Here is a 27,650-nt window from a genome sequence, read left to right on the forward strand (position 1 = left end):
CACACGGCCTCATATCCATCTCTTAAGTTGAACTCGCTTCTCTCCTCATCTCTCTCTCCCAATGGAAGTGAATAACATAGTGCAATTTCTTGAGGATAGGACCATTTTAGTAACTGGTGGTACTGGCTTTCTGGCCAAAGGTTCTCTATCTGTCTATCTATCTCTATGTCACTCCCTCTCGTTCTCCTTGAATTATGTTGTAGACATGACTTTTCTTTTTGATATTACAGTTATGGTGGAGAAGATACTAAGAGTTCAACCGAACGTGAAAAAACTCTATCTTCTTATTAGAGCTTGTGACCTAGAAGAAGCCATCAAGCGTTTTCAAATGGAGGTATGTCTAACACTAGCTAATGTATGTGTTTGTGATAGTCAGTCTACTCTCTATTCCAATTCATGTAATGTTGCCCAACGTATATTCTATATGAGGTTGGCAAAAATACAATTAGCTATTCATTTCAACGTCACTTTTTCTAAACAAATGATTGTTGCCAACCCCATACATATGTTCGTTTATAAAAAAAGTGACCGTTGAAATGAATAGAGATGCCAACTAATAGTCCTATTTTTACGTCTTGATTATGCAGGTTGCCGGTAACGACTTATTTAGGATACTAAGAGAGAAACATGGTGCAAATATAGATACATTTTTATCCGAAAAGGTAACTCCTGTGGCCGGTGACATCACCATCGAGAATTTGGGACTGAGGGACTACAATTTGATTAAAGAAATGCAAAGAGAAGTCGATGTGGTTGTGAATGCAGCTGCCTCCACCAAGTTCTATGAGAGGTAAATAATTTGAACGTTATGATTATCCAAAAAATCACTTATCATTGAATAATATTCTTTAACAAATATATAATTTGAGTAAAAGAGGTGTCAACATGAAGGACTAATATTTAATAACATTGTTACACATAACATGTTAACGTGTGTTAGATTTAGATGAATGTTTGTTTGTTTAAATTAGAGTTGAATATATAAACACTCTAAGATCAGACAAGCTTGATAAAGTCACGTCCAACCCAAGGACATATTTAAAGCTGAGGTTTTTTTTCTTCCTTCAAAAGGGTGTTCAAACCGAATTCCAAACAACCCTACAGTTTTGAAATTAAATACATAATTCAGTATGGACCATTTATTAATTATTATGTTATATATAATACAAACTAGTGGGATTAAACTCACACCAAATTGATGGGAACGCGACAAAGTTTGATCGGTATCAACTCAGTACATATTGGTATATGTTATAGCAAGCAAAAAAAAAAAAACAGAAAATAAAAGATGGGGTAGTTTGCTTTTTAACAAAATTTAAATGAAAAAATACACACAAAGGAAAATATAACATGAATAAAAACGAATCCTAAAACTAAATATTAATAAAAGAACAATAAAGAAAATGAATGTTATTCAGAAAGGCTCAAAAAAAAAAAAAAAAAAAAAAAAAAAAAAAAAACATAGATAAATGAGCAAAATGTCATTTTAGTCCTTAGAAGTTTGGGTCAATTTACTACTTTAGTTCAAATGTTTCATTTATCATCTGTGGGTTTAAAATGTTTTTAACATTGCAATTTTAGTCTAATTGACTTTAACACTATCCATTGACATATGTTAGTTAAGGACAATTTTATCATTTCCCATGTTATTTTAATTAAACCTCTAAACGCACCCTATTTGTGTAAAAAAAAAAAAAAAAAAAAAAAAAACCCACCCTATTTGTGTAAAAAAACCCACCAAACCCCCACCACTACTCTCTCTCTCTCTCTCTCTCTCTAAAAATCCACCGTCACCCACCTCCTTCCAGTAGCCACCCTCTTTCCAGACCACCACCAAATGACTGTCACATATCCACACACTTTTACATCTACAATTTAAACAAAGCAAAAACCCAAAACTGTAGGTTTGCTTCACTCGTATATCATAAATAAATCTTTCAAACGTCTTACACCCTACCTTCTTCAACAAACTAGTAATATTAACACCCTACCTTCTTCAACAAACTAGTAATATTAACATCCAACGGTGGTGATCTCTTCAAAATCCCCCGGCTCAATGATTCGCAACCTCACTTCCAAAACACAAAGAGTTGCTATACATAATCTACTTCATAGATCTATAAAACAAAGCATCAAATTTGGATCCAACATCATGAGAACCAAACCCGACCTTACCGCCAACCAGATCCGTTATATATATTAAAGTATTCGGTACCGCCATTGATGGTTCCGATAGTTTGATACAACATCAATTAGCGGCCAGAGGAAATCATGGGTTGAATGAAGCGATGATGGGTAAAGAATACAAAAGGTGGATTAAATAAACTAGGGTTGAAAAATGAATGTAATAAACAAAGTTATGAAATGACGTAAATACTCCTATCTTAACGTTAGAAAATAGACAACGCTAACTAGTTGGACAGAAATGGCAAAATTAAAAACTTTTTAGACCCATAGGCAATTAAACGATAAATAAAACATTTGAACTAAAATGATAAAATGGTTCAAACCTGATGAACGAAAATGAAATTTACTCCAAGTAAATTCATGGTTTGAAAAAACACACAACAAAAAAAAAAAAAAAAAAAAAAAAAAAAAAAAAAAACAAACAATAGGCTTATTATTAAAAAGGAAATAAACCAACAAATAAAGGAACTATACTTTGTTTAGTGTTGATTAATATAAACATTCATTATTTCATACTAGTATTTTTACATAGAGTAAATTACAAAAATCGTTATTTATATGTCACTTATTGTAAATTGTATCCTTTATCTTCAATAATTACAAAAAACGTACTCGATATTTGCAAACACTTGAAAGTTATGTCCTTTAGCCCAACTCAGTTAATTTTTTATGGTTAACTCTGACCAAATAGACCCCGTTGCAAATTTTTTTTTACGCCCGGTTGCAAAAAAAAAAAATTACGCCCCTTTAAAAAAAATTAAACCTTTTTACACCACGGTTGTAAGCTTTTTTTAAACCGCGGCTGTAAACTTTTTTTTACAGACTTGTTGTAAACTTTTTTAAGCCGCGGCTGTAAACTTTTTTTGGCATCCCGGTTGTAAATTTTTTACGCCCCTGTTAAAAAAAATTAAACCTTTTTTTACACCCCGGTTGTAAACTTTCATACACAGTTTTTTCATGTATAGTTTTTTACGGGTAACGTAAAGTTGTTCAGTAAAGTTTTAAAACAAGTTTTTTACATGGACCGGTTGTAAACTTTTTTCGTACGTGAACCATCTAAAAAATAATTTTACGCACGGAGTCGTGTGTGAAAACGTTGCTATTTTTATATGGAGCGTAAAAAATCTACAAAAATATTTACGTAAGGCGTCGATTGTTTAACTAGGCGTATGTATGTAAACCATTTTTACATGGGGCGTAAAATACAAATTTACGCATGCGGTTGGGTATAGAAAAACTTTTAATCTTTATAAACACTTTATAAATGTTAGTGAACATGTGAACTAAAAAAACTATTTGCGATTTCAAATAAGCATAATTACATAAGGAAGTTCATCGTAATGGTATCAATCAGCATTTATACATTGATCAACCAAGAAGATCTTAATCTGAATTTTCATGTGAATAATTAAGTGATAATTAGCTTTCTATTGGGTTGCTTAATGGACACACAATATATGTGGTAGTTTTATGGATTCTTTGCATCACATCCATGGGTCTTGTGTATAGTAAAATTATGAACCCTATAGTTTTATAATACATAACTAGCATTGGTGTTTTTAGCTTTTTTGCTTCTATAATTGTTACCATATATCACTACAACAGTCGGATCCTATGTGGACAACATATTATCTCAATAGTTAAAACATATTCAAAGATGGTTTGGTACTTATAACCTGAACCTATTGACCGGAGCTAGTTCCTTGACCTCAGTACATGTTCGTCGACCAATTTCTATGCCGGCAGACCATGTTCCTCAATCTAAGTAACCAAATTCTTCAAATAATATTGTGAGTAATGGATGCTTGCTAGCTAGGAACCTGAATCACAATGAATGATAAATTGGCACAAAATGAAGAAGAAATAATCCGACGAACGAAAAGAAGAAGATATAAACTTATGTTGGAGGTCATAGATCTTTGGTTGCTGGTTGATGGGGTGGAGAAGTTCAACTCCCATAACCCGAGGGTCTCATTTGCTGGATTTACTCTTTATAAAATAAATCTTAAACTAATAAATAAAAGCATCTGCAGCGAAAATTCATACAATCGCAATATATTCGAGTGATCAAATACAACCAAAGTTTAAATGTCTCAAAACGAAAACATAATATGATAATATGGGATGCTAGATTCTCATAGACTCCGCAAGTGCCACTGCCATCTCTGGAAGCTCTTCACCTGATGTGCATATTAAAAGTCAGCTAAAATCAAACAATCGGATATCACACCACACGAAGAACACAAACAACTTGAACAACTTGTTCAACTCTTTTCTGTTAATCAAAGGAGAATTACAATGAATTAAAAACAAATAAACCTACCACCCTTTATATAGGTTAACTACTTGGAGGACAAGAAAACATTTAGACTTGGAAACGCAATCATAATCAACTTATAATTTTAATAAAACTCCATAATTAAAACTCATTTAACTATTAGTCCTTAGACTTAGATCTCCTCCAAACCACCCATTTGAGATTAATCGTATCACCCTTTGATGTCCCAACTTTATCACCCCTATCAACATCAACTTCCATGTTTATTCCTTTGCAAAAATCAACTAGTTTGGTGTAAGTCCATGATTCAGATCGAATTGATTGAATTTGATAAGATAAAAAAATCAGCTGATAAATATTAATGAATGAACTGACACACATTTAATTCATACCAAAAGAGTAACAACACACTTTAGGAGATCACCCCTTGTGATCTTCTCCCCAAACTTAGACGCCGTCTCTAGAAAGATCCGACTATAAGCTTGATAAGAAATGCAAATGATTAGGCTATTTATAGTGATGGCTAAACATTAAGGCTAACCACTTTAAACATTAAGCCTAATTGTTTACAATGTAAACAATCTGCCTAATCATTTGCTTACAAACACACTATTCAACACACACTTTAAATCTAGCTTATTCGAACAACAACGAACATCCCAAAATGCAATAACACTTCTTTCCTAGCAAGCTTTTAGAGAACATATCTGTTGCTTAGTCTTGGTTACTTATATACTACAGATTCACTTCTTTTTGCACACCGTCCTACACAAAGTGGTAATGCACCTGAATGTGTTTTGTTCTGGCATCAAACGTTGGATTGTTTGCTAGTTTGATTGAAGACATGCTATCACAAAACAAAGTTACCTCATCTTCAAACTCTTGGTTCCAATCATTCATAAGTAATCATAGCCACATTAAGTCTTGAGTAGCTATAACAACTGCTCGGTACTCTGCTTTAGTAGTAGACAGTGACATCATAGTTTGTCGTTTGCTACACCAAATGATAGCACAACCTCTTAACGTGATCACGAAATCGGTTGTGGACCTCCTTGTATCCAAAATCGGCAACATAACCTACATCACTATACTCAAGTTCTAGCTTTGAATTTTTCTTGAACTTAATACTATAATTCAAGGTTGTTTTCACATACCATAGAATCCTGCCTGACGGCTTAGATGTGTGGTTTTTGCGAATTCTACATATACCGGCTCAATATGCCTATAACAAAGGCTAAATCAGGTCTTGTCACGGTAAGGTAGATTAGACTACTTAATATTATCCGATACATGGTGGCATCTTCTAGGTACCTTCCTTTATCCACACACAACTTCTCAGTTGTATCTAAAGAAATGTTCAATGACTTGTAGTCCAACATACCAAACTTGACTAATAAGTTATAATAAGACCGTTTCTAATGAAGAACTAGCTCATCGTTGTGATCAACTTCCAAGCCGAGAAAGTGACTTAGTTTTCCAAGATATTTCATATTAAATTGCACACACAACTTCTCTTCTAACTGGTTGATTACTTCTTCACAATCTCGGATTGTAATTAAATCGTCCACACAAACAAGGACAATCACAACCATAGTTCTTATTGTCTTAACAAACAAACTAGCATTGGTTGACACCATATTAAAACCATTATGCTCTAAGAATTCGCTTATCATCTCGAACCATGCCCTAGGTAACTGTTTAGCCCGTATAAGGCTTTCTTTAGTTTACCCACATAATTGGGATGTTCTTTGCTTTCAAATCCCCTATCAATTCCATGTGAATTGCATGATCCAAGTCTCTGTACATACCAGCATTACTAACATCCATTTGCCAAAGGTTCTAAGACTTCCACGTTGCAATGGCGAGAGTGACGCATATTGTGTTTAGCTTATCCACTGGACTAAAGGTTACATCATATTCTATTCTAACTTGCTAAGAGAAACCATGAGCTACTTGTCTTCCATCCCATCGGGTTTTCTATTTAGTTTAAACACCCATTTGTTAGTAACAGCCTTCACACCGGTTGGTTTTAGGACAAGTTCCCATGTTACGTTTCTATCTAGGGATTTGGTTTTAGACTTCATGGCTTAAATCCATTCAACCTTCTCGAAAGCTTATTCGTAGGTTCGAAGTTATACTTCATGAGTTCCTGTTCCTGATTGCCTTGGGTTTTGATTTGAGTTGTGACCTGGATTTGAACTTAGACCTAGTTCAGTCAACTTCATTAATTAGGTCGGTTTTGTAATCAAAACCTAAGGCTAACGTAGTTGTTTCGTAGTTGTTTCGAGATCTTCACATTGCTATATAGAATCTGGTTAAACTTCTTTTTCACTAAACCACCATGACGAATTTTCATCGAACACAACATGCCTTTTAACATAACTCTTCCAGGTTGTCGAATCACAACAGTGCCATCCCTTTTTCTCTTCGTTACACCCCACAAAAAGGGATAATTGAGTTTTTCTCCATTTTGGTTCTTAATTTGAATCAAGATTTTCTAAATTTTAAATTGTCATGATTTTTGTATAGGCTAAGACATTATTATACTTACACAATTACATAACTACACACCTATACATACCATCATTCCATATAATTATACCTACATAATTATACTTCAACCTATACCTCAACACGTAACAATATTTCATATGATTTAAAAGCTACGTAAAAATAATACAATCCTACGTATAAACAACAAACTTTGTTAAATAATTTGTGTAGCATAAATTTCATGGATTTTGAAAGAGTATATATTTGGTTTGATTTAAGAAGAGAGATATTAGTGGAAAATTGAATGTTGAAGGAGAAACATTAGAGGACACCTTGAATAAGAAAAAAACAACTTCTTTTATTTATTTGACATTAAAGTCATACACCAACGAGAATTTGATTATCATATCGTTAAAGTAACTAACATTAGATTTTTTTTCTATTTTATCATATCCATTAATTGATTGCTTTTCATCAATGGCTAATATTTGTTCTTTCTATTCTCTCATTAAATTTTCTTCTCAATAGATCTCGACCGTGTGTGTAGTGGTGAATTCATTGTGAAACAACAAAAATAGTGGGAAACCGAAAACCATGGGTAAGACATTTAAAAATACAAATAAAAGAAAATTATTTTCATTTACATGTAAAACAAAAAACAAAAAATAAATGTAATAGAGAAAACAAAGGAAGGGAAAGAGAAAGATACGAGTTTCGAAGGAAAAAAAAAAGTAAAAATTTTATAGGTTTCTAGAGTTGAAAGGAAGAAAAAATAAAGGTACAATTTTACCACTATACCCACATTGGGTTTTATAATTGGTTAAGTGGAGGGTTAAAATGGTAAAACTTTATATTTGTCTTCGTTTCAGGGGCTTCCATTTTGGAAGAAAAGTTATAAGGAAAGATTTTTCTTTCACATCTTCCTCCCACTTCTTTTCACTTTCCTTCGGTTAATAAAACTTTGTAACACATATTTTATACTTTCTTTTGACCTTCTTTCACTTTCTATTAGTAAACTCGGGAACACAGTCTGAGATAGAGAAAATAACACATCCGTCCATGTACTTAACAACATTAATAAACTTTAACTATGTTTACAAGTGTTTGTATACAGGATTATGTTATTAACAGTTGTTTTAAGACCTGCAATGTCATCTGAAAGATTAAATTGTCATCCTTGAGCTGCCCATGATATTATTAAAGTAATATCCTAATGTCGGTTTAAACCCTTTGGTTTGCTTATTGTAGATATGATCTGGCCCTCAATATCAACACTTTTGGAGCAAAACATGTTTCTAACTTTGTCTTGAAGTGCATTAACATGAAGGTGTTTCTCCATATATCTACAGGTTTGTTATTTGATGTGTAAGTTTGGATCACCGATTCATTCTATCTTAGCTTATGTTTTTGCTTATACTTAAATACCAATGATCAAAACACAAAGGATGATCCAGTGTTTAGAATGCACATGATGCCAAAGTTTCCTGTCATATTAAGGTTTTCAAGTGAGAGGGAGTGATCCTAAGAATGGAGTAATCAACCTTCCTCCTCTCTACATGGTTTTAAAAAAGCGTGTGACGATTTGATTCAATTTGATTCCAAAAGCCGATGTGTGATGCACGAAGCACACACATCACTTTTCAAGGTTTCATTATTAAAATACCTAATAAAGATTTATGGATAAATTTTAAATGCTAAATTATAAGATATTCTCATCATATCTAGTCAGATTTGTTCAAATACTCAAACCCATTACTCAATCGATGGTTAGACTTTTTCAACCACATCATGTGATGAAGTTGCATCGCGCGACGCGATCTCCCCACCGCATCATGTAATGTGTGCATTTTAAAACCAAGCTCATATATATATGATCAAGATCATTTGAGAACCATTTGAGTTGAGAGAACCATAAGAACTCCCAACTCCCATGCTATCTTTTAGAAGAATCTCAAATCTCTTATATATTAGTTGTTTTGTGCTTGTGTAATAAGACCCCTATGATTAGTAAAAAAATCAGATTTAATTAATAGTACCAAAGGCACAAGTGATGGAATTTGAAAATGTATTAGTCCCAAGTTCACAATTAATTTTTAAATTTACTACGATTAAATGTGATATAGAAAATGGTGGGATATACTATTTTTTGGACATTGCTTTCAAGATAAAGTTTTAAAACTAAAACGGGAGTTTCTTAACATTTAAGAGCTCCACCATGCAAGTAATTGACCAAAATTTGTGTCATACATTTGGAACATAATGAAATGTAAACTGAGATGGTGCCTTTCAGCTTATGTCTCCAGTGAAAACCATGGGCTTATATTGGAAAAGCAATTTAAATCTGGTGACTCCATCAATGGGAAAACTAAAGTGGACATTAACAAAGAGAAAGAACTGATGGAGGAGAATCTGAAGCAACTGACGACTATAAAGGCTACGAATAAAGAGATTGCATCTTTCATGAAGGATTTGGGTATCCAGAGGTTCCCTCTTCTCTCTACTTTCTTCTCATTACTTGTCCCTCATACAATCTTTTCATTATTAGATTGCATAGGTTTTTTGAAATCTTTTTAGCTTACTCAACGTGTTTTGGATATATATATATATATATATATATATATATATATATATATATATAGAAAAAGTATATCGTACATTACGGCTTAACATACTTCACGTACGACAACGTGAGTGATTTCTTCTATAACATGCGTGATTAATGTTTTCAATATGCGTGATTATTGTGTTTCAACATGCATAATTTTGGATTTTTGAGTTATAACGTGCGTGATTTTAAAATGAACGTGCGTAATTACCTGTTATACGTGATGTACGTTAAGCAGTAATGTACGTTAACCTTCCTCTATATCTATATATATATATATATATATATATATAGGGAGAGGATCATGAGAAAACTACATTTAAAAATGAGAAAACTAGAAAACTAATTAAAAAAGCCTAAAAATAAAGCTAAAAAACATACCAAATTTTATTTTTTACAATTTTTTATAAAAATATCGCTATTTTTTATATATAAAAAAATTTTCAAAAAAAAAAATTGTTGTACTGCACATGTGCATTATATGTGTACAGTGCACATGTGCAACACAACAAAAAAAATATCTTTTTATTTTTTATTTTTGAAAATTTTTTTCAATGCATAAAAACTAGTGATTTTTTTTTATAAAAATTTGTAATAAAAATTTTTTTTTGTATGTTTTTTAGGCTTTTTTAGTTAGTTTTTTGGTTTTCTCATTTAAACTAGTTTTCTCATGATCAATCCCCTATATATATATATATATATATATATATATATATATATATATATATATATATATATATATATATGGCTGCTAGAATGAGAACCACCCCGAGTTGTAAGAACCGCGAGAACTACACCCCACGGAGCGCCGTTCGCCATGATTTTTTTTTACAAGTAGATGTGTGTATTATAAACACAGCCGTAAAAAATCATGGCGAACGGCGCTCCGTGGGGTGTAGTTTTTTACACCACAAGTTTGGTGTTTTTTAATTTTTTTTTCTTTTTTCTTTTTTTTTCACCAAACTTGTGGTGTAAAAAACTACACCCCACGGAGCGCCGTTCGCCATGATTTTTTACGGCTGTGTTTATAATATACACATCTACTTGTAAAAAAAAATCATGGCGAACGGCGCTCCGTGGGGTGTAGTTCTCGCGGTTCTTACAACTCGAGGTGGTTCTCATTCTAGCGGCTATATATATATATATATATATATATATATATATATAGGGGAAGGATGTATAGAAAACCCACTTTAATTTAGAAAACCCAGGAAACTCAAAGCTACCGATGTTTTTTTTTTCTTGAAAAAATTTACACATGTTATATACATGTTTTTAAGAGTTTTGGGCAAAAAAAAAAAAATCAAAAAAGCGCCAAGTAGATATTTAAAAAAAAAATAAACAAGTTTTGGTGTAACACATGTTACATTCATCTGACATATTTGTAACATGTGTTACAACAGAACTTGTTTATTTTTTTTAAATATCTACTCGGCGCTTTTTTTATTTTTTTTGCCCAAAACCCTTAAAAACATGTATATAACATGTGTAAATTTTTTCAAGAAAAAAAAAACATCGGGAGCTTTGAGTTTCCCGAGTTTTCTAAATTAAAGTGGGTTTTCTATAGATACTTACGTTATATATATATATATATAGTGGAGGGTTCAAATGAGAAGAAAAATTTTGTAAGAATAAAAAGAATAAGTTTTAAACCAATAGAAATGCTCCATTTTACTTCATTTAATATGTGTATTTAATGTTATTAATAAGGGCATATAGGTAAATTTATAATTGTAATTAATTAGCTAACTAATTAAACTTGTAACTCACTTTTAAATATATACTATTTCAAGAAAAAATAATTTAGGGTGAAAGACAATTTTCGACATGTGTAGAATAAATTTTAATATTTGTAGGATAAATTCTTAAATGTGTATGATAATTTTAGATATGCGTAGGGTAAAATTTCGGTAAGTGTAAGATATATATATGATAAATTTTGAAAATGTGTAGGATAAAATGTTTTTTGTTTTATTAATGAGAAATAACATAATTAATGGGAGGAGTTATAAACTATTTAATGTTTTACCATTATGCCCTTTCTTCTTTTTCTTCTCACATTAAATTTCTTCTCAAATGAACCTTCCCCTATATATATATATATATATAGGAAAGTTTACGTACATTACTTCTTAACGTACATAACATACGCAACCAAAAAACAACATGCGTGATTAATATATATAACATGCGTGATTATATATTGATCAATTTAACGTGCGTGATTTATGTACAAGTTTGTGCGATTATATACAAGTTTCCTGCATGCGTGATTAGATTTTTTAAGTTTATAACGTGCGTGATTTTCAAATGCACTTGCGTAATTTGGTCGCATACGTTATGTACGTTATGTACGTTAAGCCGTAATGTATGTTACAATTTTTCTCTCTCTATATATATAGGATATATATATATAGGAGAAGGATCCGTTAGGAACCATCCTTTATTGCGAAAACCGCGAGAACCAGTGTGAACACAAATAGTAATACCTAAAAAAATCTAAAAAACACCCAAATTTTTTTTTTACTATTTTTTTTTGTAAAATTCGCTATATTTCCTTTACAATAAAATTCCGAGTCACAGTTATCCATGCACATGTGCATTTGTATAATTTCTTTGACAAATTCCGTAATTCATTACAAATATTAGACAATTGCACTTTCATTTACACTATCACGTGTAATACACTACTTTTTACGTTAACAATATTAGAAGTGCACATGTGCATCTATATGTATCAACATGAAATAAGGTGTTTTGGTACACTAATTTCTCTTTCATCTATCATTCCATCCATAATACACAACATGCACATGTGCATTTGTAGGTCCGGCTAGGAGGATCTAGTCGCCTAATCCTTGTATACAAACCACCCTGGTTGTGCGGAATCCAACCGAGATAGAACACGCAATATAACGACACACAAGACTCAACGATTAACACCTCTGTATTAATACGTATGAAAAGTCAGTTACAAGCTCAATGTTTACAAATCTATTCTGTAAACTCTCTCTCAATGTGTCTGTGTTCTGTGCTCTCACTTGTGCTCTCTATGTCTTCTAACTAGAGACTGTCTATTTATAGCCACAGACACCATGAAACGAATCATGCTTGACGAAACAGACCAACATCGGCGAAACAAACGGAACATGGTCGACGAAATGGAATCCAGTCGACGAAACAAGTGTGTTTCGTCGACTTCCTTGTGTTTCGCCAATTATGGGCTTGGGCCCAATTGTGTTTCGTCAAACTGCTTAGCCCAAATACTAAGTTCAAGTCCTTTATGCATCTTGGCCTGCTTAACTTGTTCTTTCACATGACGGAGGAAAGCCGCGTCTTTAACCGAATCACGTCGCGTCGAGTCGCGTCCACATATCATGTATCAACAAACTCCCCCTTGGACGCTACTCGCGAGGTTCGCCTTTCATGTCTTCTATGTCGGAGGATCTTCAATGTCTTCACGTCCTGAAAGCATAAAGTGTATCAACAAACTCCCCGTTTCATGTAGGAAGTGTGTTGACAAACTCCCCCTTAACATAAGCTCCCCCTTGAGTTATGCTTGTGAATGACTTGATCTTCAGTACTTGAGATCCTTGTGGAGTTGATGATAGTCAGCGGCAACTCGATTATCTTTATCTTTTGAGTGCCTTCACGCCGTGTCTTCATTCCGAAGCTTGTCATCGACTATGTTCTCCTTGCCTTTAGAATCTGCACATGCAAGAAATCTAAACACGTAATGAGAACAACTGCTTGGAATATAGTTAACATGACAAACGACACACGTATGACCATATTTCAATCAAACACCGTCCGACAGCTTGAAAGTTTAACAAATTTATCAATTTTAGTTTCTAACTTTCAAAAACTTGCAAATTTCGACCGTTTATGAAGATTTAGTCAATTCGGTTTTCAGTCAGGTTACAGGTAACGAAGACTCGAGCTCCAACATCGTACGATCGAAAATAAGATAGAAATAAAATCTTTTTGGCTTTTATAAAGTTTATATTAAAACACACCTAAAATCTTTTTGGTGTTTTGAATATTTCAAATGTAAAGACAGAAAGCAGTAAATAAATATATACAGGCATTCTTTTTGCGAGTTTCGAGGGTAAGAGAATCATATCAGTGTACGGTCACGCCAAAACGCTCTTGTTGTTCAATTAGTTAACATTAAGATAAGCATCCTATAACGATTATCGGTATTGTTGTCCACATAAGCTCAACTTATCAGATGTAATCATGGCGAGGGGATACGTTAAGGTATGATTTATACTTACCGACTGGTGTTCATCCACATCACGACACATTCCCGTATCAAGGTATGCACGAGAGTTCATCTTACTGGTGAGTATACCGATTATCATCTGTTTGACCGTATATGATGTGAGATTCTCACTTATTTTGACTTGAAAACAAGCCCTATGTGATAGAATCACTTATTGATGAGGAACTTGATTTTCGATGCATGAAGGGCACAGGAGCAAGTCCGTGAACAGGTCAGTACTTTCGTACAGCAGAGAGACGAACTTGACTCCCGGATAAATGTGATATTTTATCACTTATTTGTTTGGACATGTGATTGTTGATCACTTATTGAGGTCGAATGCAATATGTACACGTATGTATAGTATCATGGAAGATCTAGACTTGCGTCCCCGTTATTTTTCGGTAAAAGAAACAACCATGATACCCAGATGATAAGCAGCATAAAGACCGAATCTCTCAGAACCTCGGCAATCTCTCAAACGAAATTTCGGTACTAAGACCATATGCCAATGAATGGTTCCCACCTGGTCTTCAGTCGATTTAAGATTTATATCACCCTGCACACTTTAAAATGATTGTGAGCCTACCGATACATCTTATATAGAGCTGCTTATCGTTTTTCATTTAAGGTTTAAAGAGGTTTGGATAGACCACTGATGTACTATCATTTTCTCTTTTGCTCGCCAGGAAACTCATTTTTGTTTTTCTATTGTTTTTGTGTTTTTGAAATTTTTCGATGTTTTTGGATTTTCAAATTTTGGATTTACTCCCCCTAAAATCAACAAACTAAGATAAATTTAAAGACACAAAGATATTTACAAAAATGATTTTCCGATGTTGGTTTTACTCTTGCTTGACCTTAATGTCGTTTACCAATAATAAAAGGTCAAATCTTGATTTGTCAAATGCTTTGGTAAAAAGGTCGGCACGTTGGTCATCGGTGTGGACCTTAACAACATCGATTAGCCTTTTCTCAAAGCAATCACGTATGAAGTGATATTTGATTTCGATGTGTTTGGTCTTTGAGTGCTGCACAGGATTTGTAGTGATCTGTAATGCAGCGGAATTATCAATGTAAATAGGAGTAGTTAGGAATTCAAAATCGTAGTCGCGCAATTGTTGTTGGATCCACAGGACTTGGGAGCAACAACTTGAGGCAGCAATGTATTCAGCTTCGCATGTTGAAGTAGCGACACAAGTCTGCTTCTTGCACTGCCATGTGACTAGGCGATTTCCCAAAAACTGACATCCTGCCGTTGTGGATTTGCCGTCGATTTTGCATCCGCCGAAATCAGAATCACTGAAAGCGATCAAGTCAAAGTTATTATCCCTAGGGTACCATAGACCGGTGTCAGGGCAACCCTTCAAATAACGAAAAATCCTTTTTACAGCTGCAAGATGTGAGGCCTTCGGGTTGACTTGATATCTGGCAAGCAGGCACGTTGGGTACATTATATCTGGTCTTGATGCTGTGAGGTACATAAGAGATCCGATCATTGCGCGGTAGTATGAGGGGTTAACAGATTCACCCTTCAAGTCCGGAGTAATTTCGTGATTTTGCGGCAATGGGGTACCGATGGGCGTTGCATCAGACATCTGGAACCGGCTCAAGATGTCACCAACATATTTAGTCTGATGGATGAATATCCCAGACTCGGTTTGTTGCACTTGTAGGCCCAAGAAGAAGGTCATTTCCCCCATAGCACTCATCTCGAATTTATCCTGCATAATGCGCTCGAAATTCCTACACAAGACATCATTAGTAGAGCCAAAAATAAATCATCAACATATACCTGTACCAGAAGAAGATCTCCATCTTGTTCTTTGATGAAAAGAGTACAATCGATTAGACCTCTGCAAAAACCATTCTCCAGAAGATAGTTAGATAAGGTTGCGTACCAAGCTCGCGGTGCTTGATGTAGACCATAGAGAGCTTTGTTGAGCAACCAAACCCGATCGGGATGGATAGGATCTTCAAAACCTGGAGGCTGTTCGATGTACACCTCTTCTTCAACCACACCATGTAAGAATGCACTTTTGATGTCCATCTGGTAAACCTTGAATCCTTTGAATGAGGCATAAGCCAGAAAGATCCGAATTGCTTCCAGACGTGCAACAGGTGCATACACTTCGATGTAGTCGATCCCTTCAATCTGACGAAAACCTTGAACGACTAAACGTGCTTTGCTTCGAATAACTACACCACGGTCGTCCTTTTTGCATTTGAACACCCAACGGGTACCAATCTTCTTGTAACCAGCAGGTTTCTCTACGAGTTTCCAGACACCAAGCTTCTGGAATTGTTGCAGTTCTTCCTGCATTGCTTCCACCCAGGAGTTATCTTTCATAGCTTCTTTCCATGTTCTTGGTTCTTCCTGTGAGACATAACACGCGGAAGACCAATAATTTTGTTGCCCGGATTCTCGAATAGTTGCATACAAGCCTGCATTGTTGTTGTTCCGCAACATGTTTCTTGTTTGAATGCCACTTTGCACATTTCCGATGATGTTTTGTTGAGGATGGGTATTATGAATCCTTGTTTCAGGATTATCTCGAACTGGAATATTCGTACCCAGATTGTTGAGATTGAGATCAACAACCAAATCAATGCCCGGAATTGACGAAGAGGATGATGCAGTAGCTTCAGCTGTTCTAGGAGCATCCACTGGCGGTGTTCCCTCTGAAGTACCATGAACTGCTGTTGTTGGAGCTTCTTGATCTGCATCTAGAAATTCATCATCCTCTGAAGATTCGTTCAATTCGGCAGCATCGTGAAAATCCTCATTGTCGAGAGCATTATTGTTCACTGAAGATGGCTCTTGATTGACAAGAATTGGACGAACCACCTGTGAAACTGTTGCATTGTCACTCTCGAAAAACATCCGTGCCGCAACATTTTCTTCAACGGCTTCAAAATTGATCGAATTGAAAAAGTCATCGTACTCAAACATCCAAGGATGACCAGGACATTTGACTGGCAATGTGTGCCTTTGTACTCTGACTTCAGACCATTCCGCGACCCTTTTTGTCTCTAGATTCCAGACTCTTAAGTTCGGGGTGGCATACCCAAGAAATTATCCCTCAATTGCTTTTGCCCCAAACTTTCCATTAGGATCGATTATTGTGCATGGAGCTCCAAACGGCTCAAGATATGATAAATCTGGTTTCCGTTTGTGAAGAAGCTCAAAGCAGGTCTTGTTGTGCCTTTTGACTGTAAGGACTCGGTTCAACGTGTAACATGCAGAGGCCACAACTTCAGTCCAGAATGGAATGGGCAACTGCGACTCTACCAACATAGTCCTAGCAGTCTCGATCAATTTGCGGTTCTTACGTTCAGCGACGCCATTCTGTTGAGGAGTGTAAGCCGCACTAAATTCATGAAGAATACCTTTTGAAGTGCAAAACTCCGCCATGGCATGATTTTTAAATTCAGTACCATTGTCGCTGTGTATCCGCCTAACCTTCAACTTATACAAATTCTCAATCTGAATGATCAAGTTTTTGATAATGCCAAAGGTTTCACTCTTGTGTGCCATGAACGCCACCCAAGAAAATCTTGAATAATCATCAGTTATCACGAGGCAATATTGATCATTCTGAAAGCTTTTGTGCTTGACAGGACCGAACAAATCCATGTGCAAACGTTCTAACGGAACTGCCACCGTGTTGATCTTCTTAGTCGGGTGTCGCTTCTTCGTTTGTTTTCCTTTCTGGCATGAAACACAGACGTCCTGAAGATGGAAATTTTTAAGAGGAACACCATTCACCAATTCATTTGACACCAAATGATTCATTTTGCGTAAGTGAATGTGACCCATTCGTCTGTGCCAAGAGATTAAGTCTTTTTCTGTGGCTTTAGAAACGAAACATGTTGCTTGTGCAGATGTAGTGATAGCTTGGCTCATATCAAGGACATACAAATCATTTATCCTTGGAGCAGACAAGAGAATCCATTCTTTTGGAATTTTGAAGCCGGGTTTCAGCACATAACATCCATTGGCATCAAAGTGTATTGAGAACTGCTTATCACAGATTTGTGAAACGCTGAGAAGATTGTGATCAAGTTGTTGCACGAAGTTAATCTTATCAAAGCTGACAATCCTGTTGGATATCATTCCTTCACCTGTAATATATCCGCCCTTATCTCCAGCAAAAGCAACATAACCTCCTCTAATAGATTTGATGTCGTAGAAAAGCTTCATGTCGCCTGTCATGTGCTTGGATGCCCCACTATCAACAATCCAATGACTACTGATAGTTCCTCGTGGAACACCCTGCACATGAACTCACTTGATTAGTTGGAGATGGGGACCCAAGCCATTCTGGTCTTGGGTCTTCCATTTTCATCAACAACAATAACTTCTATTCTTTGATGATTTGTAAATTGTGATGATCCCCTTGATTCAATAACCGTTTTTGGTTTCCAGGTCTGTTTTGTTTTACCAGTGTTATTCTTTAAAATTTTAACTTCATGGTTGTCAGAAGTTTTTGAATTTTCTGGTTTGACAGAAACAGATGTTTTGTTAACCACATCGGTCTTAATTGCCTTTTCAATTTTCTTGACCTGTTGGCGTTTCTGTTTCTTTTCCCTTTCTTTTACAAGACGGGGATCTAATTTTGTTGAAACAGATCGCTTACGGTCAATTTGGTCACGGGAATCATCAACTTTGCCTTTTTGTTTATGAAGATATGGACAGTTTCGAATTATATGTCCAATTTCACCACATTCAAAACATGACCTTCGTTCAACAAACCCCGAAGTATCATGTGATCGTCTTGCCGATGATGATGAACTTTGTGATCCCGAGGTACTAGGTTTTGAACAGTTTGGTTCATTTATTTTCAACACTGTTGCTTGTTTAACAAAATCTAAGTTAGATTTGTTTTCAAACGTTTCAATTTTGTCCGTTCCCTTTGATTTCACAAAGTTCACATTCTTGTTCTTCTTTTGATTCGGCTTCCTTTGACCTTGAGACGGTAATTTTCCTTTTGGTTTGGTATGATTTTGCTGTTTTTGTACTGTTGGTAATTTCTGATTGCCGTATTGTTTTCGAACTTCGGCCTTTGGAATAGGAGGGCACTGTGTTACTGTAACAAGTGATCCTGTCTTTCCCAAAAACTTACTTGTAGAATTTTCAAAGACTTTACTGATTAAATATTGATTAACATTCTTAATGGGAAAATCTTTGTCAGAATATATTTTATCATCACCAACAAGAGTGTACAGCAAATTCACACTCTCTGACTCTTTTGCAGACGTGGACTCGATTGCAACAGTCTTAGCGGTTTTTGCAGGAGGATCACATAGAATATGATTCTCAAGAGGTATGTCCTCTTCTTTGATTTCCGCATCAGACTTTGCTGGGTTAGTATCATCGGACTCATCATCAGAAGAATCAACATCCTCAATAATAATTGGAGGATCCTGATTCTGTTCAGCAGAAGACACACATGTATCTGCTGATACATTTGAATCGGATGATACTTCTTTCTTGTATCCGAGTCCTGTTGCAAATTCCTTAACGTCTAGAGGAACAGATGGTTCAAAGAAAGTTCTATCCTCCTCGTCAAGCATTGCATCATAATTATGTCTCACAGGTGGTGGACATTTCTTGTAACCTATGCATGTGACATCCCGTTTCTCTTTCTGAACGTCAATGATGTGATCCAACACATAGCTAGAGCTCAAATAACTGTCTAGCTTAAGTTGGATCGCCTCACTTTCAGTTTTGACACAAGCCATCTCTTTTTGCATTATCTCAAGGTGAGTTATATACAAATTAATGTCAGTTTGTTTTCTGGAAACCATTTTTGTTAATTCGGTTTTATCTTTCTTTAATTTCTCAATTACCGATTTAAACTCCTTTTCATGGTTTTCATAAAACATGTTGGCTTCAGTGCACTTTGAAAGATCCACGGTTAACTTCTGGTTGTGGATGAATGTCACATCATACTTTTCTTGCAAAGCCTCGTGTTTGCTTTGCAACTCACACCACTTGGTATTCAATGAAACATGTTTGTCTTGCAAGTCAAAAAAGCTAGCTTGTAAAGCATCATGTTTGCCTTGCAACTCAGACATGTTTGCTTCTAAATCAGCAAATTCAACACGCAAACTATCACAATTATCACAAATAACAACAGTGGGTTCATCGACACATACCTGACTCGATGAACTGTCGATATTAGCCATAAAGGCTGAATGGAGAGAAGACGAAGAATAAGCAGCTTGATCCACCAAAATAGATCTTCTATTAGTTCCTGCTGCAGCTTCCTCCAAAAGCTCATCAATATCTGCATCAACTGACGCACTTGATGTCTCACCCACATGATCATCACCTGAACTCGAGGATTCTTCATCTGAACTTCTACTGTAACCAGAAGAGTCTTCATCCTCAGAAGATTCACCACCATTGGCGGAAGATTCTCCACCACTGGTGTGAATTAAATCCTTGACAACTTCAGCAAAACACGCTGTTCCATCTGGAGCATCACCACTTAACTGAATTGACCAATCACAACCTTCATCTACTTGAACCACAAGTGCCTGGTTGGCATTTGATGGTCCCGCTTGGCTTTGGTTGTTGACAGGTATCAACGTACGCTCAGTGTTCCTGTTCTGATTCTGCTGGTTGCCTTGATTTCTGAAGGGATTCTGGTTCCCATGCTGTGCCGGCCTTGTACACTCCCTTTTAAAGTGACCCCGTTCACCACAATTAAAGCACTTTACAGCCTGCTTATCGAACCCATACTTGGTGTCTTTCTTGCTTTCCAAGCTGGTTCTGCCCGTTCTCTCCATGAAATCTTTTGCCCTCCTTACAGCACTAGCAAAGGCCCACTTGATGTCCATTAAATCCATCTCTTCCTTATCAATCTGCTGATAGTCTTCTTGAGTCAGATTAATGTTGCCAATCTGACCTTCCACTAGCCCACAATACGCACTCACTAAAGTGTTAAGCAGCTCCATGTGTTCCTTTGCTACTTCCACACTGACCTTAGAAAAGCTTGAAGTGTCGAGCCGTACTGTATTTGGCTTTGATTGCTGACTAGCAGATGACGTGCTTCCATATCATGCTTGTTGTTGAGCAGGAAGTGGATTCCCATATAGATCAGTTGCTACAATAGATGGCCGATAGACTTGCTGTTGAGGAACTGGCTGTAGAGGATTCCCATACAGATCTGTTGTCGGAGCTGGCTTGACCGGAACATGTATTTGATTCCCATAAAGATCTGTGCTTGTAACAAAAGCCGTCTGAAGAGGAGCATGAGATACTGGTCTTGCAGAGGAGGTGCTGGAGGTTCCATAATACATGTCTGGATTCTGTGGAACTGGAACCTTCTTTGCCTTCAGAGTTTCTTCCTGATCCTTATTCTCCAACAGCTGCACGAAGTCGTTGATGTTTGTTGTAGCCAAAACCCCATTGTACTTCAGGATTTCCAAGAAACTATTCCATTGGGGTGGCAACGCATCAGCAAACTTCTTCACTACCTCTACTGGAGTTGTCACTACCCCAAAATTACCCAACTCAGTAAGCAAGTGATAGAACCGACTTGTCATATCTCCCAACGATTCCTTATCCATACACGTGAAGCCATCGAATTCTTTCTTGAGTAGATCATGTCGCAATTGACGTGTTGCTTCATTTCCTACTCCTCTGGTCTTCAATGCATCCCACAATTTCTTCGTTGTCTTGAAACTGACAAACTGATGGTAAATATATTTGCTTAACGCCTGAGTAAGAATGGCGTATGCTTTCTTTTCCAGATCATACGTCTTTTTCTGATCTTCAGGAAGATCGGCAAACGTAGTAGCAGATGAAGCGGCAACCTCTATCGTTTGATCAAAATCTGTGGTGAAATGTAACCACAATTCTGTATTTTGCCCCAGCACGTATGTGTAGAACCTATCAACCCATCCCGGATACTCATTTAAGTGCATCAACTTTGGAGGCTGATTCAAACTTCCGGTTTCGCTCTCGCTCAATAAGATGCTTTGAATACTAGGTGTCTGATTCGATACAAACGCCCATTGACCGGTAGATATAGCATTTGATTGCGACGAAACGGATACGGGAGATTCGGCCCACGAAGGAGATAAACTTGTATTTCTGTACTTTCCCTCATCCGGAGACGGAGTTCCCCACCAACTTGGATTCATATTTGATAAAGAAAAATGAATACCTGAAAATCACACCTCAAACAAACAGTTAAGTCACAATTGCAAACCTTCTGTTTAAATTCAGAAAGTGTTTCGACGAAACAGTTTCACGAAACAGACTTTGTAACTTTAAACTTGACGAAACAGATTTATGTATGGTGAACGACGAAACAAAATCCCAACACTTATCCACTAAACAAATGGCCCACTTAGAAAGATTATTGGCGAAACAGATTGGGTGAAATGGGCTGGACGAAACAAGAAAAGGTCTTTTGGGCCTTATGATCTTGACGAAACTAGTTAGCTTTTGAAAAAGAGGCCCACTTGACAAAACAGTTTTTTTTTTAATTTGTAATTGACGAAACAAATGGGTTCTTTTGGGCTTACCAATCGGCGAAACAACAGGATCTTTTGGGCTTTTGACGAAACAAAGAGCCCAAATTGACTAGGGCAGCCCACTAATACTTCGACGAAACAAAATGCAATACAAAGTGACGAAACAGAATATTTATGAAACAGGGTTTGTGTTTCGTCGAATATATTTTTTTGGCGAAAGGAATCTTGTGTTTCGCCGAACTTAAATAGATTTTTGTTTCGTTGAATGTCTGTTTCGTCGTAAAAGGTGTCAGTGGGTTGGTAAACTTTTCAACTTTCTTAACCTGACACACACAGACATGCTTTTGGCTCAGGACATACTTGTTTCACCAAACAAGTATGGTTTCTAATATTTTAATCAAGTAACAATTTTCAAAGCACAAACAACTTTCACAAATAGTTTCCAAAGATCTAAAAGTGAAGAACTTGAAGAACACTTTGAATATTATATGAACACTATAAGTTTTCCGGTGAAACGAAACTTTCCGAAACACACGATTTTGCTAAAATGTTTAATAAAAACCAATAACTAACATGAGAACATGAGAAACAACAAGGTTTTTAATAAAACACCAAGCAAAACACAAGATATTTGAAGATTTGACCAGATTTTTCAAGAAAAAAAAAACAAAAACTTCAAACACCCGGAAAACACCCGAAAACACTCGGTTTTAACAAGGAGAAGAGCCAAGGCTCTGATACCACTTGTAGGTCCGGCTAGGAGGATCTAGTCGCCTAATCCTTGTATACAAACCACCCCGGTTGTGCGGAATCCAACCGAGATAGCAAACCGAGATAGAACACGCAATATAACGACACACAAGACTCAACGATTAACACCTCTGTATTAATACGTATGAAAAGTCAGTTACAAGCTCAATGTTTACAAATCTATTCTGTAAACTCTCTCTCAGTGTGTGTGTGTTCTGTGCTCTCACTTGTGCTCTCTATGTCTTCTGACTAGAGACTGTCTATTTATAGCCACAGACACCACGAAACGAATCATGCTTGACGAAACAGACCAACATCGGCGAAACAAATGGAACATGGTCGACGAAATGGAATCCAGTTGACGAAACAAGAGTGTTTCGTCGACTTCCTTGTGTTTCGCCAATTATGGGCTTGGGCCCAATTGTGTTTCGTCAAACTGCTTAGCCCAAATACTAAGTTCAAGTCCTTTATGCATCTTGGCCTGCTTAACTTGTTCTTTCACACGACGGAGGAAAGCCGCGTCTTTAACCGAATCACGTCGCGTCGAGTCGCGCCCACATATCATGTATCAACAGCATTTTTGTCATTTCTTTGAGAAATTCCGTAATTCATTACAACTATTAGACAATTGCACTTTCATTTACACTACCATGTGTAATACAATACTTTTTACATTACCAATATTAGAAATGCACATGTGCATCTATATGTATCAACATGAAATAAGGTGTTTTGGTACACTACTTTGAATACACTTTCCCTTTCATCTATCATACCATCCATAATACACTACCATTACCTCCTACCATCCATAATACAATATCGTTACCAATATTTTCACTTTATTACATGTATGTAAACACCATTTATACCATCCAATCAACATATTACATCATAAATTGACAACTATAACCAAACCATCAACCACTAGATATAACTAACTAAAAAACATGTATATGGGCCTACTTCTCCATTCAAAATCACAAACTTTTTGTACCAAAACACGTTATATCATGGTTATACCTAATGATGCACATGTGCATTTTGAATATTGGTAATGTAAAAAGTAGTGTATTACGAATGATATTGTAAATTAAAGTGCAATTGTCTATTCCTGATAACATATTACCGAATTTTTTGAAGTAATGATACATATGCACATGTGCATGGATAACTGTTACTCGAAAAAAAAACGTTTTTTTTTTTTTTTTTTTTTTTTATGGTAACGAAATATAGCGATTTTTGTTAAAAAAATAAAAAAAAAATTTGAGTGATTTTTTTATTTGTTTTTTAGATTTTATTTTGTGTTCATATTGGTTATCGCGGTTCTCGCAATAAGGGTGGTTCTCGCATGAACTTACCCTATATATATATAAAGTTGTTTGTATTGATTAATGATGTTTAACAACTGGGAAGGGCTAAGCATCATGGATGGCCAAATACATATGTATTTACAAAAGCAATGGGGGAGATGTTGCTTGGAGAATTGAGGAAGGATGTGCCCTTAGTCATACTACGCCCTTCCATTGTCAGCAGCACCTATAAAGAACCCTTTCCCGGATGGATCGAAAATCTCAGGTAATATACCAAAATCAACTTAACCAATTTACCTCTATGTTCATTATTTATAAATCTAGCAATTTCTAGTGGGTCATTTGCTAACTAAATAAGTGGTTTTCGACTACAGAACCATTGATACTGTATTTGCTGGTTACATAAAAGGAACGGCTACATGCTTGCGAGGAGATCCAGATTGTATAATGGATATAGTCAGTTTCCCCACTTGATGTGCTATAACATAAATTCTCAGAAACATTTACTTATTTGAATTCGGGGATGTAGGTACCAGTAGACATGGTGGTGAATGCTATGATTGTCGCAATGGCAGCTCATGTGAATCACCCCAATTCAGGGATCATTTATCACGGGACTTCTTCTGCTTCAAACCCCGTTAAATTACATCAGATTGTAGATTGGTCGGTTGAGTACTTCACTAAACATCCATACATAAGCAAGGACGGGTCCATTAAGGCTCGCGATTTCAAATTGTTGACTTCCGAAACAAGCTTTCAGAAATATATTGCAATTCACTACCAACTTCCCTTAAAGGTATATTAGATACTTTCAAATCGTTTCTTGTATATATATAGGATTAAGATTTTCGAGTTGTGAGAACTGAGAGAACTCGGTCTTTCCGTACGAATTATGCGCCAAATTTTTTCACACCCCTAGATTAAAATGTTAGAAAAAACTGGCGTAAAAAAATTGAAAAAAAACTTTTAAAGTGGTGTTTTTCGGCCCCTTATATACACCTGGTGTAAAAAGCTGATAACATATGCATGACATCACTTTTTACAGCATTTACGGCTGCCGTAAAAGAAAAAAAATGGTTTTTTTAGTTTTTTATTTTTTTAGAAAAGTTATTTTTTTTAGGATTTTTGGTAACAAAAATTGAAAAAACCTTTCGTAAGGTCGAGTTCTCTAAGTTCTCGCAACTCGTAAAAGTTTTCAGTTTAACCTAACCCTATATATATAAAATATATCATACAATATGCCTTAACGTACATTGCGTACGCGAGGCAAATCGCACGTTATATTTACAAAAAATGTGAAATCGTATGAATATGTTTTTGAGAAGTCGCATGTTTATATAATGAAATCCCATGTACATATATGTATAAAAGTCAATTTCGCATGTACATATATATACATATATGTATAAAATCGCATGTACATATACGCATATGTATAGAATGAAAGTCGCATGTATATATAGAAATGAAAGTCGCATGTTATAAACCCAATTTCGCATGTTGATACGAAATCGCGTACGCAATGTACGTTAAGGGATTTTGTACGTTAACCGGCCTATATACATATACATACATACATACATATACATATACATACATACATATATATGCATATGTATGTATATATATATATACATATATATAGGGGTGAGTTAACGTATAATATTCCTTAATATTCTATACTTATACTTATGAGATGAAATTACGTATATTATAAAACTTAAACTCTAATCACGCATGTTGAAAAACCATAAATCACGCATGTTGAAAATCATAATCATACATGAACATAATCACCTACGTACAAAATCAGAAATCACGAATGGGATAAACCTAATCACGCATGTTATAAGCCTAATTACGCATGTTATAATTTCATCTCGTACGTATTGTATGTTAAGTAATATTGTATTTTACACTTTCCCTATATATATATATATATATATATATATATATATATATATATATATATATAGGGGAAGGATGTATAGAAAACCCACTTTAATTTAGAAAACCCGGAAAACTCAAAGCTCCCGATGTTTTTTTGTTTTGAAAAAATTTACACATGTTATATGCATGTTTTTAAGGGTTTTGGGCAAAAAAAATCAAAAAAGCGCCGAGTAGATATTTTTAAAAAAAATAAACAAGTTTTGGTGTAACACATGTTACATTCATCTGACATATTTGTAACATGTGTTACACGAAAACTTGATTATTTTTTTAAAAAATATCTACTCGGCGCTTTTTTGATTTTTTTTGCCCAAAACCCTTAAAAACATGTTTATAACAAGTGTAAATTTTTTCAAAAGAAAAAAACATCGGGAGCTTTGAGTTTCTCGGGTTTTCTAAGTTAAAGTGGGTTTTCTATAGATACTTACATTATATATATATATATATATGTTAATATATTATACACGCACTAATGGCACACTTTCCCTATATATATATATATATATATCACACTAATGGATTAACACACCCGTGAGACCAGGCCTTGAAAATAGCCAACATGGTACTTTGTCATGCTCTTGATGGTGTATACACGGATTTCAGCCGAAAGCTACAGATTGGAACTCTATTTTCAGATCTTTTCAAACATTACGCTTTATCAAAAGCAATGTACGTATGTTATTTTCTCATGTATTAAGAAACCAAAAGTTGTTTCTTTTTCTTTTTTTCTTTACAATTCTAATGATCATAAGGACTACGTTATACCTTCTACAGCTATGATGATTCCAACCTCAAGAACCTGCTAAACATTTACAAAGAAAATGCCGATGATGAGGCACAAGTATTCTTCTTTAATACGAGTTCTATTAACTGGAAAGACTACTATATGAATACACATCTCCCAGGCTTAGTTAAGTATGCAATCAAATAACTACAGCAAATCCGGAAAACAATTTCAATAAGCTTCGGAGTAGTATGTCGATTTCTGATTATAGTTTGTATAAGATTCATCTCTGTCAAAGGCAATAATGTTCTCACGAATATATCTATTACTAGTTCACTTGTTTGAATAATTCAATCATGCAGTATTAATAATACTGCAGTATTAATAATACTGAAAGCATGAGAACAAAGCTTGGGGATTGTATCTCTTGAAACCAAAGATTAAACGAATATGATGAGTTGTTTGTTTGTATATTTCAATGAGGAATTGTACACATAGTGCTATCTTTTTTTTGTTATTGCAAGCACTATTTATACTAGAAAATTGGACCATGATAGTAGTGGGTTAAGTTATTCTACAAATGCTCCTAAAAG

The 27,650-nt window shown here is 35.3% G+C and overlaps 1 protein-coding gene across 1 annotated transcript; it reads left to right on the top strand.

Annotated features, from left to right (window-relative positions):
• LOC110884842 (alcohol-forming fatty acyl-CoA reductase) lies at positions 1-27,437 on the top strand. The gene is made up of 10 exons (XM_022132547.2): positions 1-140; positions 231-334; positions 588-790; positions 8,207-8,307; positions 9,249-9,441; positions 24,487-24,648; positions 24,758-24,839; positions 24,913-25,179; positions 26,875-27,002; positions 27,108-27,437. The coding sequence occupies exons 1-10, from the start codon at positions 62-64 to the stop codon at positions 27,262-27,264; spliced, it is 1,476 nt and encodes a 491-aa protein (XP_021988239.1). The 5' UTR covers positions 1-61; the 3' UTR covers positions 27,265-27,437.
• Positions 27,438-27,650: the final 213 nt, after the last annotated feature.

Source organism: Helianthus annuus, chromosome 10 (assembly GCF_002127325.2).
Source record: "Helianthus annuus cultivar XRQ/B chromosome 10, HanXRQr2.0-SUNRISE, whole genome shotgun sequence".
In the NCBI taxonomy this organism is placed as follows: Eukaryota; Viridiplantae; Streptophyta; class Magnoliopsida; order Asterales; family Asteraceae; genus Helianthus; species Helianthus annuus.